Here is a 15,400-nt window from a genome sequence, read left to right on the forward strand (position 1 = left end):
CAGGAAGGCTAAAAGAAGACATGAGGTTGCTCTGGCAGACAAAGTGAAGGAAAATCCAAAGAGCTTCTAAAGGTATGTAAGGAGCAAAAGGATAATGAGGGATAAAATTGGTCCTCTTGAAGACCAGAGTGGTAGACTGTGTATGGAACCAAAAAAGATGGGGGAAATACTAAATGGGTTTTTTGCATCCATATTTACTGAGGAAATGGACATGGAGTCTATGGAGATAGGGCAAACAGGTAGGGAGGTCATGGAACCTTTACAGATCGCAGGCGAGGAGATGCAGGCTGTCTTGAGGTAAATCAGAGTGGATAAATCCCCAGGTCCGGACATGGTATTCCCATGGACCTTGAGGGAGGGTATTGCTAAACTTGCAGGGGCCCTGACAGACACATTTAAAATGTCAGTATTCACGGGGGAGGTGCCGGATGACTGGAGGGTGGCTCATGGTGTTTCATTGTTTAAAAAAGGTTCTGAAAGAAATCTGGGAAATTATAGGCCAGTAAGTTTGACGTCGATGGTGGGCAAGTTATTGGAAGGTGTGATAAGGGATAGGATCTACAAATATTTGGATAGAGAGGGACTTATTAGGGAGAGTCAGCATGGCTTTGCGCGTGGTAGGTCATGTTTGACCAATCTATTAGAGTTTTTCGAGGAGGTTACCAGGAAAGTGGATGAAGGAAAGGCGGTGGATGTCGTCTACCTGGATTTCAGCAAGGCCTTTAATAAGGTCCCTCATGGAAGGTTAGTTAGGAATGTTCAGTCGTTAGGTATATATGGGGAGGTAGTAAATTGGATAAGACACCGGCTCAATGGAAGAAGCCAGAGTGGTTCTGGAGGATTGCTTCTCTGAGTGGAGGCTTGTGATGAGTGGTGTGCCACAGGGATCGGTGTTGGGTCCATTGTTGTTTGTCATCTATATCAATGATCTGGATGATAATGTGGTAAATTGGATCACCAAATTTGCTGATGATCCAAAGATTGGAGGTGTAGTGGACAGTGAGGAAGGTTTTAAAAGCTTGCAGAAGGATTTGGACCAACCAGAAAAATGGACTGAAAAATGGCAAATGGAATTTAAGGCAGACACGTGTGAGGTATTGCACTTTGGAAGGACAAACCAAAGTAGAACGCACAGGGTAAATGATAGGGCTCTGAAGAGTGCAGTTGAACAGAGGTATCTGGGAATACAGGTACAGAATTCCCTAGAAGTGACGTCACAGGTGGATAGGGTCGTAAAGAGTGCTTTTAGTACATTGGCCTTTACAAATCAGAGTATCGCGCATAAAAGTTGGAGTGTTATAGTAAGGCATTGGTGAGGCCGAGTTTAGAGTATTGTGTACAGTTTTAGTCACCTAGTTACAGAAGGATGTAAATAAGGTTGAAAGAGTGCAGAGAAGGTTCACAAGGATGTTGCCAGGACTCGAGCAGCTGAGTTACAGAGAGAGATTGAATAGGTTAGGAATTTATTCCCTGCAGCGTAGAAGAATGAGGGGAGATTTAATAGAGGTGTATAAGATTTTGATGAGTATCGATAGAGTGAATGCAAGCAGGCTTTTTCCACTGAGGCTGGGGGAGAAGAAAACCAGACGGCATAGGTTAAGGGTGAAATGAGAAAAGTTTAAAGGGAATATTAGGGGGGGGATTCTGCACGCAGAGAGTGGTGGGGGTGTGGAATGAGCTGCCGGATAAAGTGGTAAATTCGGGGTAATTTTTAACATTTAAGAAAAGCTTGGACGGGTTCATGGGTGAGAAGGGTGTGGAGGGATATGGTCCAAGTGCACGTCAATGGGACTAGGCACAAAATGGTTCAGCACAGACAAGGGCCAAAAGGCCTGTTTCTGAGCTGTAATTTTCTAAGATTCTAAGAGTAAGGGGTTTTAGTTCAGTCAGGCAGCTTGATCAGTGCAGGCTTGGAGGGCTAAAGGGCCTGTTCCTGCGCTGTAATTTTCTTTGTCTTCTTTGTTCTTTGAGGAGATGATTATATTCATACAAGCCAAGGACCGAACACGTGGCACCCCACAAATTACATAAGAACATAAGAAATAGGAGCAGGAGTAGGCCATCCAGCCCTTCGAGCCTCCCCCGCCATTCAATAAGATCATGGCTGATCTGTCGTGGCTCAGTTCCACATTCCCGCCCTCTCCCCATAACCCTTAATCCCCTTGCTTATCAAAAACCCATCAACCCGCGTCTTAAAAATATTTAGCGAGGCAGCCTCCACCACTTCAACGGGCAGAGAATTCCAGAGATTCACCACCCTTTGAGTGAAGAAATTCTTCCTCAACTCCGTTCTAAACCACCCCCCCTTTATCTTGAGGCTGTGCCCTCTAGTCCTACTGTCCTTTCTGAACAGGAAGAGCCTCTCCACCTCTATCCTATCCATCCCATTCATCATCTTATATGTCTCAATGAGATCTCCCCTCATTCTTCTAAACTCTAACGAGTACAAGCCTAGTTTATTCAGCCTCTCCTCATAGTTCAACCCCCTCAACTCCGGAATCAGCCTAGTAAACCTCCTCTGCACTCCCTCCAAGGCCAAAATATCCTTGTGTAAGTACGGCGACCAAAACTGCACACAGTACTCCAGCTGTGGCCTCACCAATGCCCTATACAGCCACAGCAAGACCTCCTTACTTTTATATTCAATCCCCCTCGCTATGAAGGCCAGCATCCCATTAGCCTTCCTGACCACCTGCTGCACCTGCAGGCTGGGTTTTTGCGACTCATGCACAAGGACCCCGAGGTCCCTCTGCACCGTCGCCTGCTGCAGTTTTTCGCCCCGTAAGTAACAGTCCTTCCTACCACTATTCCTACCAAAGTGGACCACCTCACACTTGCCAACATTAAATTCCATTGGCCATTTCCTGGCCCATTCGCCCAGCCTATCTAGATCCTTCTGCAGACTCTCCACACCCTCCGCACAATTTGCCATTCCACCAATCTTGGTGTCATCAGCAAATTTCAACACCATACACTCGGTTCCCTCCTCCAGATCATCTATATAAATGGTAAATAGCTGAGGCCCCAGCACCGACCCCTGGGGCACTCCACTAGTCACCATCCGCCAATGCGAATAGCACCCATTAACCCCCACTCTCTGCCTCCTATTTGACAACCAATCCTCTATCCACGCTAACACCCTACCCCCAACTCCATGCCCCCTTACCTTCTGCAATAACCTCTTGTGAGGTACCTTGTCAAACGCCTTCTGAAAATCAAGAAACACCACATCCACCGGCTCTCCTCTATCCACCGCCCTAGACACATCCTCATAGAACTCCAGTAAATTTGTCAGACACGACTTCCCCTTAACGAAACCGTGCTGCGTCTGCTCTATCAAGCAATTCCCCTCAAGATGCCTCGCTATTTCCTCCTTGATGACTGATTCTAATATTTTACCTACAACAGACGTTAAACTAACCGGCCTATAATTCCCTGCCTTTTGCCTGGCACCCTTCTTAAACAACGGCGTAACATTAGCCGCTTTCCAATCTTCCGGCACTACCCCGGAATCCAGCGACGTTTGGAAAATAACCACCAAGGCATCCACTATCACCTCCGCCATTTCTTTCAGAACCCTCGGATGCATTCCATCTGATCCTGGGGACTTGTCCACAATCAGTCCCTCCAGTCTGTCGAGCACCGCCTCTCTAGTAACAATAATGTCATTGAGACCCTCCAGTCCTACCACCTTTCCATCGCTAACACCCGGCAAATTATTCACGTCTTCCTCCGTGAAGACCGAAACAAAGAAATTATTCAAGACCTCAGCCATTTCCCTATCCCCTACCACTAAGTCCCCCCCCTCATCCTCTAAGGGTCCAAAGTTCACCCTAGCCTGCCTCTTCCTTTTTATATATTGATAAAAACTCTTGCTATCCCTTTTTATATTAAGTGCTAGCCCAGCTTCATAGTTTCTGCTACCCTTCTTTATCAACTTCTTTGTCATTCTTTGTTGACATTTAAACCTCTCCCAATCCTCTTCTCGCCCACTACTCTTAGCTACTCTAAACGCCTCCGCTTTTAATTTAACACTTTCCTTCACCTCCTTCATTATCCACGGCTTATTACCTCTCCTCCTACGGTCCTTTTTAACCATCGGAATAAATTTCTGCTGAGCACCAAGAAAGATCTCCTTAAAGATCCTCCACTGCTCCTCAGCAGACCTACCTTCCAACGCGTTCCCCCAGTCAACGTTCGCCAATTCCTCTCTCATCCTACCGTACTCCCCTCTGTTCAAACAAAGGACACGTGTCCGGGAACCCACTTTCTCCTCCTCCATCTGCACCAGAAACTCCACCATGCAATGATCACTCTCCCCAAGAGGATCCTTCACCGCAAGGTCCCTAATTCTGCCCACCTCATTACATAGCACCAGATCCAAGATAGCTCGCTCCCTCGTCAGCTCCAACACACACTGTTCAAGGAAACTATCCTGGCAGCATTCCAAAAACTCCTCCTCGAGCCCGTGTCCAACATGGGTCGACCAATCAATATGCAGATTGAAATCCCCCATAATTATGGCCATTCCATTCCTGCACGCTGCGCTTATTTGCGTGTTAACAGCCCGCCCTACCTCCAGATCATTATTCGGGGGCCTATAAACGACACCCACCAGCGTCTTCCTTCCTTTGCTGTTCTTAATCTCCACCCACAACGATTCCACGTTCTGCTCTTTGGTTCCTATATCATCCCTTGCTACCACCCTGATGCTATCCTTAATCAGCAGAGCTACGCACCCGCCCCCCCCACTTTTTCCTCTCGCCTATCCTTCCTAAACACTTGATACCCCTGGACATTCAGCTCCCAGTCCCTGTCACCTTGCAGCCACGTCTCTGTAATGGCCACCAGATCATATCCATTTGTGCTGATCTGCGCCACCAGCTCATCCACTTTATTCCAAATGCATCGTGCATTCAGATAAAGTGCCTTCATCCCAGCCTTCACCTGGACCCTATTTGCCAGAACACCACCAACCATACTCACGCCCCCTACTCCCTTTATTATTGGGACATCCTTGGCCTCTTCGCTTACCTGTACCCTCTCCTTAACTTTAGCCCCTGTAATGTCACCTACCCTCGCGCGAACCCCCCCCCCCCCCCACCCCCCGAATTAGTTTAAAGCCCTGTCTACAGTCCTATGTACACAATTCGCCAGGACTCTGGTCCCAGCACGGCTCACACCAACCCCATCCCGCCCGAACAGGTCCCACCTACCCCAATACTGATGCCAATGCCCCATAAATTCAAACCCATTCCTCCCACACCAATCCCTGAGCCACCCATTCACTTCCTTAATCTCATCAACCTTACGCCCGTCTGCACTCAGTTCAGGCAGTAGCCCAGAGATAACCACCTTGTCGGTTCTACTTCTTAATTCCATTCCCAGCTTTTCATACTCCCTCCTCAGATCCTCAGTTTGCATTTTGCCTACGTCGTTGGCACCCACATGTACCACAACGACCGGATTCTCACCCTCCCACTCCAGGTTCCTCTGCAGCCCAGATGCGACATCCCGGACCCGAGCACCAGGCAGACAACACACCCTTCTGTGCACTTTGTCATTGTGACAAAGGACAGTGTCAATACCCTTAACCCCACTATCCCCAATTACTACTACGTTCCTTTTCACCTTCTCTTTGCCTATGCCCTGCTGCATCATTGTACCGTGTGCAGTTTGCTCACCAACCTCACCTCCCTCGTTCTCGTCCAGACTGGAAGCAAGAACCTCAAACCTGTTATGCAGGTTGAGAGGCTGAGGCATCCGCTCCCCACCCTCCTTCCTCCGCTCAACAGCCCTCTCTTGTTCCTGACCCTTAGAGTTAGCCCGTCTAGGGGGGGTGGATGTCACTTGCACCCCATTGACAATGGGGCCCTCTCTCCCCCTGATGAGCCTCAGTGTCTGTAGTTCAGAGGCCAGCTCCTCTACCTTGAGCTGGAGCTCCTCCAGCAACCTGCACTTACTGCAGACATGGTCACTGGGAAGGACCCTGGGGTCCACCAGCTCCCACATCATACAGAAACAACACATCACATGCCCCTCCATTATTCATTGTAGTAATATTGAAAATTTCAACACGAACTTACCTGGCCCTTTTTCTCCCCAGACCTTTTGATCTTAAGCCCTAATAGCTCACTCTGCTTCCCACTCACTCCGCTGCCCGCTGTCTACACCAGGCTTCCTTTTAAACCTGGCGCTGTTTAAAAGCCTGCTCTCCCGCAACTCCCTGCAATCCACTCCCTTAGAATTCTTAAAGCGGTAAATACAAAAAGCCCGCAAAAATGCTTTTAAATGATTTAAACAGTTCTGCAAGGTATGTTCTCACTACAGAAGTGCTTTAAACTTATTTAAACAGGTTTTTAACAGGTAATTTCTTATCTGTCTCTCTGCTCCAGCAAACAAACACCTTGCCTACCAAAGAGAACCCATTTATCTCAACTCTCTGCTGTCTGTCAGTTAGCCAGTCCTCTATCCAAGCTAATAAATCATCTCTAACCCCATGAGTTCTTACCTTGTGTATTAACCTTTTGAGCGGTACCTTATCAAATGCCTTCTGGACGTCCAGATATACTACATCTACAGAACCCCCATTATCCACTTTGTTTGTTTCATCTTTGAAGAACTCTAGCAAACTAATCAATCATGATTTACCCTTCATAGAACCATGCTAACTCTGATGGATTACATTTTGGCTTTCTAAATGACTTGTTATTATTTCCTCAATAAATTCTAACAATTTCCCAACAGATGTTAAACTAACTGGTCCATAATTTCCTACTTTCTGCCTTCCTCCCTTTTTGGAAAAGGGTGTTATATTAGCATTTTCTACAGGAACCTTTCTTGCATCCAGGGAATTTTGGAATATTATAACCCATGGGTCCACAATCTCCTCTGCTGCTTCCTTTAACACCTGAGCATGTAGTCGATCAGGCCTTGGGAACATGTCTTCAATCTCAATAGTTTGCTCAGCAATTTTTCCCTATTGATTATGATTGTAATACAAATAAATATATTTGAGACGAGCAACAGAAGAGCAGTTGAGAACAGTCCGATTCAGCTGGCAGTGCAATTTAGTGTACAAAATTGAAGTCAATAGGAATCAGCGGGGCAGGGGAACCCTCCATTGGTTGGAGTCATCCTTACAAAAAGGGAAATTTTGAGGATCAATCTTCTCAGTTCCAGGACATCACTGCAGGAACTCTTTGAAGGTCGTGTCCTAGGCCCAACTATCTTCAGCTGCTTCAACAACCTTCTTCCCATCACAAGGTCAAAAGCGAGGATGTTTGCTATGCAATGTCAAATATCAGTTTCAACTCCTCAGATGCTGAAGTAGTCCATGCCCATATGCAGTTAAACTGAAGCAACATTTAGCCTGGGGTAAGTAAGTAACAAGTAACATTCGCGCCACACAAGTAATGACCATTTCCAACAAGAGAAAAGCTGATCATCAGCCCTTCAAATTCAATGACAATTTATTTCAGGGAGGCAGTGGCATAGTGGTATTGTTACTGAACCAGTAAAAGAGACCTAGTTTAATACTCTGGTGACACAGATTCAAGCCTTATTGGAGCAGTTGGCAAAATTTAAATTCAGTTATTATTAATAAGGATAGTCCAATTCTGACAACAAAATTGTAAATTGTTGTAAAAACTCATGCAATGCACTGATGTTTTTTAGGAAGGAAATCTACCATCCTTATTTGGTCTGACCTATATGCGACACCAAACCCACAGCAATATAGTTGACTCTCAAAATTCCTTATGAAATGGCCTAGCAAGCCATTCAATTGTATCAAACCACTGCGAAGTCTAAAAGGAATGAAACTGGATGGACGACCTGATATCAACTTAGGCACTGGAAACAATGGGGAGGCAGTAGCACGAAGGTATTGTCACTAGACTAGCAATCTAAAGTGAATGCTCTAGCTCAGGAAAGCAATGGCATTACAACAGATTTGGGGAATGACGTTCTATATTTCATATTACAATATATATATCTCCCTGAAGTATACTTCAAATGTAGCAAACAACAATGGTAATGGCCGCACAATAGATTTGACTATTCCACTCCACTGAGATTTTAAATTATCACTCCTGCAAATCACTAACAAACAAAATAAAACATTTTTAAACTGTACAATTTCCAGATACATAATAATCAGGCAGTAGATTAAACAAGTAAAAGCAGTTGAAAATTTTCAAACAGCTTGCACTTTGCATTCAGAATTTATAACATGAACTGAGCACAACTAAACATGTTCAGTCTTGCAATTTACTCAAATGAACTGTAGTGTATTAAATTGTGCTTCTTTATTTTTGTGTAATCAGTGTATACATGCAGCTTGGGAAGAACAAATAACACTGGATTATTACTATTCCCGAAAAAATTCATTAAGAAATGATTATCTGGAAATCAAATTTCTAAATATTTTAAAAATACAAACTAAAATTATTACCAATACTCCTCATTGGTGGCTGGCATGTTGCATCCAAACAGTAGCATGTGATGAGCAGTCTCCATGCTTGCACGAGGCTTAAAGTCAACTGCAAAATGAATTGGAAATAAAATTATACTTCTTGCCTCATTAACTTCTGTGACATCATCGGCACACTCTCACAGGACTTGTTTGATTATTTTTCCAACTGCACACTGCTGTTGAAAAGCACTTCAACTACTATTGAGTAAAAATTGCAAAGGTGAACAAGGATGGAGAAGTGTCCCTTCTCGTGCAAATTCAAGTTTTTTGCTGACTGTTTAAGATGCTGATTCTAGTCTACACTCAGAATTTAAAATCACTTCAAAATGACTCCACAGCAATTAGCAAGTTACTTATTCATGTGCTTATTCATTTGTTGTAATGAACACAACATATGTTTTATTCATCAAGTTGATTCCTTTATACAAAACCACTGTACCATAACCAGTTTACAACAACACATACTTTTGGACAATGTATAGTTTGATATAATTCTAATTTTTCTCAAGAAATTATCAGAATATTTTTATGTCTGTAGTTTCTTACATCTACAAAATTATTTGATTAGCAAAGAAAGAAAGAAAAAATATTTAAGTTGCGCCTTTCACAGCCCATAATAATTCCATCATACTCTTGCCTCTGATTCAAAAGGTTTTGTGTTCATGTCCTGTAGGACTTGAGAACCAAAAGAAAACAGGGGTGGCAGGCCAGTGCAGTACTGAGGGAATGTTACTCTCAGATGGGATGTTAAATTGATACATCAAGTGCCCTTTCAGATGGATGTTGAAGAGTCCAGGGCACTATTTTGAAAAAAACTGGGGAAATATCACCACTGTCCTGGTCAAAACTTATTTCTGAATTATCACTGCAAGATTACCAGGTCATTTGCACACATTGACATCTGTGGGAGACTGCTGTGCACAAAGTGAATTCCATGCAGTGCAATGATCAGCAGTAATGTTGAGCTGGGTCTCAGGGGCAGTAAGTTCTCAGGATAGAGAGTGGCAGGGATGGGAAGGGGTAGTTGGCTCCTTCAACTATTTACAATCCAGGTTAATGACTGAGTTGAGGAGACCAAGAATAATGCATCTAAGTTTGCTGATGACACCAAGCTAGGGAAAGGTGAGCTGTGGGGAAGGCCCAGAGAAAAGCTGCAGAGATGTAGACAGTGAGCAACATGATGACAGATGGAATATAAATGTAAGGAAGTGTGAAGTTATTCACTTTGGTCATTAGAATAGTAAAGCAGAATATTTTTTAAATGTATGAAACTTCGTAGTGTTGATGTTGGAAGAAACCTCTGTCTTCATACAAGGAACACAAAGATAGAATGAAAGAGTAGTGAGCAATTAAGACAAACAGCTTTTTTTTGCAAGGGAATTGGAATACTGGAATGAAGAAGCACTACAGGGCTTTGTTGAGACAGCATCTGGAGTATTATGTGCAGTATTGGTCTCCATATTTAAGACAAGACATTGGAGGTGATACAGCAAAGGTTCACTAAACTGGTCCCTGGAATGAGGGGGTTGTTCTGTGATGAGGGGCTGAGTGAACTGGGCTTACATTCCTTGGAGTTTAGAGGAGAAACATTATCATACCACAACCTTCTCAAGGGCAATTAACAATGGGCAATAAATACTGGCCTAGCCAGCAATGCCCACATTGCATGAACAAGTATTTTTAAGAATCTCATTGAAACCTATAAAATCCCGTAACAGATTGATAGGGTAGATACTGAAAGATTGTTCCAACTGCTCAGGGAATATCGGATATGGGCACCATCTCAGAATAAGGGGCCAAATCATTTTGAGGCAAAGCAAAATTATTTCACTCAAATGGTGGTGAGTATTTGGAATTCTCCACAGAGGATGCTCCATCACTGATTAGCTTTAAGGATGGGATAGACAGATTTTTGTCTCAGGGAATGAAAGGATATGGGGAGCAGGCAATAAAGTGGAATTGAAGCCCAAGATCAGTCATGCTCATACTGAATGTTGCAGCAGGTCTGACAGGTCATATGATTTGCTCCTGCTTCCATTTCTTGTGCTCTTGTGAAGTCCTTCATCATTATTCTCATAAATCTTTTCTGCACCCTTTCTAAAGCCTTCTCATCCATCTTGCAGAGTGGTGCCTAGAATTAGGCATCATTCTCCAGTTGGATGAATCAATGTTTATAAAGGTTCGAGATATCCTCATGCTTGTGTACTCTGTTTTTATTTATAAAGCCCAGGATATTGAGTATCTTTTTAGCCACTTTCACACGTGCCGTGCTACCTATAATTATTTGTGCGCATATACAGCCAAATCCATGTTGCTAGTCCCTTTTTAGAATTGTATTAACGTACCATTACCTTGTGCTGAATTCCATCTGTCACATGACTATTCCAAATGATTGTTAAATTTTCTCTTGGATTCTCTTTCTAAAAGCTTTCCCACCATCAAGGTTAAACTGACTGACCTGCAGTTGCTGAGTTTATCCTTACACCTTTCTTTGAACAAGGGTATGACATTGATTTTTATTTTAGTGATTTTTATTTTACTTGGTTAGTAAATTTGTGCAATACATGTACCATACATCCAAAATTTGAAGTGTTAATTATCATGCGCATAGGGATTGCGAAACATAAATGGGAAATCCTCTTATCACATACAGCTGAGATTTCTTGGGAAAAGAACTTTATTACATGCTCCTTACATTGCTTACCTAAAGGAAGTGTTGACTACTTGGCATGAATCTGTCCAAGACCAGCAACATTTATTTACTAATCAGTCGAGTGAGTACGGCAAGGATAAGATTCAGACAGTTCAATTTATTGGTTCACTTACTTTCTGTCGTGCTCAATTCTTCTCTATACAGCATTGCATCCCCATCAGCTGTCACCACAGCTGAACAGCAGCCCAGGGTAGCATTATATGTACTTTGCAGAAGGTTAAATGTATGTCGTGGCAAACCAACCATCCAGTACTAGTGTGTAGCTTGAAGGCATTTCTGTACTGACAGCACCATTTATATTTAGCGTTTTGTAAAATTAATAACTCCAAATATAAATTACATAACCTTGACTAGTGAGTTGTTCACTTTAAGAGTGTATAAATTCAAGTTGATTGAAAAGATCATGGCAAAACAGTAGGACTGATGAAACAAACAATACTGCTTGCATCCACATTATTCTTAAGAAAGTTTATGCATTTAACAGGACAGTATGGGCCGCTGCCAAAATTGTCATCCTTCAGATGCTTGAATAAACAAATGAATCAATGGACAGCAAATATTGTACTGCACTCTTCGCTGATTGTAGAAGGTGAAGAATTTACTGCCTTTACTGCCAGGTAAATAAACAGGCTGTTCAATGGAGCGGGATAATGCATCCAGCCTCAGACAAAAAACCAACATAAAACAAATTAGATGCTTGGGATTTGCTCTAAGGATCTGCATGCAGTGCAGCAGCAGCAGTAGTTATAATTCTTAGATGTCCATTACTCCAGCCCTGTTTATTATATCAGTCAATTTTTAAGCGAGAAGCTTAGAGTTGACTTAAACACAAGCCTTTGTTGTTGAGATTTGGTCGATGTAAGGCTGGGAATTGAAGACTAACAATTTTAAAAGCAGTAAATAACCTGTAGGTAAAGAAATGGCTACGATCCATTGCATCTCAATAGAAGATCATAGTCTGGTTGAAAGAGTTTAAAAAAATTATTTAACAACTCCCATTTCAGAGTCAGAATCATGCAGCATAGATAAGGCCCTCTGGCTCATCTTGTCTCCACAGACAATATCTACCATGAAAGTTGCACTGATCCCATTTTCTAGTACTTATCCCAAATCCTTGAGTGTTATATTGTTTCATGCGCTCATCCAAATACCTCTTAAAGATTAAGAGATTTACAGCCCCCACTATCTTCTCAGGCAGTGCATTCCAAATTCCCACCACCCTCTGCAAGAAAAATAATTTCTCAAATTCTCGCTGAACCTCTTGCCCCTGCCCTAAAACTTCATGATTGACCCCTCAACCAAACGGAACAGCTGCTTTCTATTTACCCTGCCCTTACTCCTCAATCTTATACACCCTAGCCTTCTCTGCTCCAGAAAAAACTATCCAAGCCTAACCAGTCTTTCCTTAGTGAACCTCCTCTGTACCCCCTCCAGTGCAATCACATTCTTCCTATAGTGAGGTGACTGCTGCACATAGTATTCCAGCTGTACCCTTAGCAAAGTTCTGCACAGCTTCAACATTACGTCCTTGCTCTTATACTCTTATGTCACAACTGATAAAAGCAAGTGCCCCACATGCCTTATTAACTATCATATTTCCATACTCTGCCACCTTCAGAGATTTGTTAATAAGTACCCTAAGATCCATCTGTTCCTCTGAGCTTTCTGGTGTCCTGCCATGTATTAAATACTGCCTTGTCCTGTTGCACTTTGCAAGAAGTATTACCACACACTTAGGGTTAAATACCATCTGCCACTACTCTGCCCATCTGACCAACCAATCTAGGTTTTCCTGTAACGTACAACCCCTTACTTCATTATTAACCACTCTACCAATCTAGGTGTCATCTGCAAACTTACTTCTCAATTCCCCCACTTTATATAACAAACAATAAGGGTCCTAGCACCAAACCCTGTGGTATGCCACAGGATACTGGCCTCCAATCACCAATCTGTGTGTCCTATTACTTAGCCAGCTTCTGATCTATCTCACCAAATTTTCCTAAATTCCATGTGCTTTAACATTCTCAATCAATCAGTCTCCCATAGGGGATCTTGTCAAAGGCTTTGCTAAAATCCATATAAACTTCATCAACTGCACTTCCCTCATCCACACACGATCACGTTTTTGAAAAATTCTATCAAATTTGTTAGGATCTCCTAACAAAGCCATGCTGATTACCCCTAATTAACCCATGCATTTCCAAATGGATACTAATTCTGTCATTCTGAATTTTCACCAATAGTCTCCCTACCACTGACGTGAGACTCACCAGTCTGTAATTTCCTAGCTCATCTCTACCACTCTTTTTGAAAAGTGGAACCACATTAGCCGTTATCCATTCCTCTGGCACTTCTCCCGTGGCCAGAAAGGAATTAAAACTGTGTCAAGAGCCCCTGCGATTTCCTGCCTCACCTTCCACAGCAGCCTGAGATACAATTCATCAGACCTGGGGATTTGTTCACTTTTAAGCCCTTCAGAGACTCCAATTCCTCAGTTCCTACATCAAATTGTGCAAGTTCTTCTCAGTCCCTTTTCCTGAATTCTGTACCTATGTCCCCCTTTGCCTGAGTGAAGGCCAATGAGGAGTATTAATTTAATAACCTTCCAATGTCCTGTGGCTTCACACACAGATTGCCTTTTTTTCCTCCAATGGACCCTACATTTTCCCCAGTTAACCTTCTCCCCCTTAATGTACTTAAAAAATATCTTAGGATTCTCCTTTTTCCTGTTCGCAAGCCCTTTCTCACACCCTCTTTTTGCGCTTCTGATTACTTTAAGTTCCCTCTTGCACTTCCTATATTCCTCTAGGGCCATAAGATATAGGAGCAGACTGAGGCCACTCGGCCCATCGAGTCTGCTCCACCAGCTGAATTGCTTCCTTAGACATGGGCTAAAAGCCATTCTCTTCTTCCTTACCCAGTCTTAAATTGTCTTAGACATCCAGGGTTCTCTGAAATTATTATTTCTACATTTCTCCCTACAGGGAGCATGTTGGACCTGTACTCTCCCCAGTTCCATTTTGAATGCCCTCCACTGCTCCGCTGTACATGTACCCTCAAGGAGCTGTTCCCAGTCAATTTTGGCCAGATCTTGCCTTATTTTAATAAAATCCGCCTTCCCTCCATTCGAAGCAGTCTTTTACAGGCTTCTATGTATAATTTATACAAATAGCATGCTGTATATCATCAGTTTTCAATGGTTGCACAACGCCACTGTGATTTTTCCTGACGCAACCTTAAAAGTACAAATCTGGGAGGTAGATGATTACAAATGCTTTAATTTATTAAGACAGTAAAAAGGGTATTCAGCAAGATTTTTATTTTAAAAATGTATGGCAGTTTGAAGATATTCCAACGATTTGAAACGAAATGGCGAGGACTCACTGTTAAATCCTAACTAACAATCTTTCGTTCACAGCTACATCTTCAGCGAAAGACAGTGAGCAAACGACTTCTTTATAATCACTTGGAAATAAAAGAGGTCCAAGTTATTCCCAAATGCCTTCAAGAAATTGATTTAATGGCAACAATTTGGATCTGGCAGAGGGAGAAACTAATCTGCTACATAGAAAAAAATGCTGTGACTAACTTACCATCCAAATTCCAAAAAATATAGGCTGAAACTTGCTGAAAAGCTAACAGTTTGTTAATGACTCAGTGGTCATTAATGTGCAGTACATTCATGGAATAGGAGATGTGCTAAGAGTTGTGAATCTCCAAAACTTACTCACCATTTATGCCATCTCTCCATTTACTTTTCACAAATGGTATCTCACCCTTAGCCTGCCCATTATTTTTTAAAACTTGCTGGATTTGAATATATAAACATTAAACTCACATAGTTCATTTAGGCTGATAATTATGCATCTAAGTCCACTTTAATGATGCAGTAATTATTAATTTGATGCCAATCAATCTCTTCAATGCAGAAAGGGAACAATTCAATCTGTTCGGTCCCATTCCTTCAGATAGTAAATTCTCTCAAGATTTTAACATTTACTAATTTTTTTTTTACATTTTCTTTGCCTCTTTTCTGAATCCAATTTTTCTTCCTCTACATCTAGCTTTCTGCACATGATTTGACTAACTCTTCGCTATTACTCACCATACTTTTCTGACATTCTCCTTTTTTCAATCTTTAAATTTCACTGATTAAGGAATCTGTCGGTCCTGGTGTTCAGCAAGATCACAAACATATCTTTGATTTT

At 42.5% G+C, this 15,400-nt stretch overlaps 1 protein-coding gene across 4 annotated transcripts in view; it reads right to left on the bottom strand.

Moving 5' to 3' along the window:
* pam (peptidylglycine alpha-amidating monooxygenase) overlaps positions 1-15,400 on the bottom strand; it is a 262,485-nt gene that overhangs the window by 124,185 nt on the left and 122,900 nt on the right. For all 4 annotated transcript variants that reach the window (XM_080189068.1, XM_080189065.1, XM_080189066.1 and 1 more), the window contains one exon: positions 8,456-8,543. In XM_080189068.1, the coding sequence (XP_080045194.1) occupies positions 8,456-8,543 (88 nt within the window). The remainder of the gene's footprint in view (positions 1-8,455; positions 8,544-15,400) is intronic.

Source organism: Carcharhinus amblyrhynchos, chromosome 5 (assembly GCF_965287045.1).
Source record: "Carcharhinus amblyrhynchos chromosome 5, sCarAmb.v2.hapA, whole genome shotgun sequence".
Classification (NCBI taxonomy): Eukaryota; Metazoa; Chordata; class Chondrichthyes; order Carcharhiniformes; family Carcharhinidae; genus Carcharhinus; species Carcharhinus amblyrhynchos.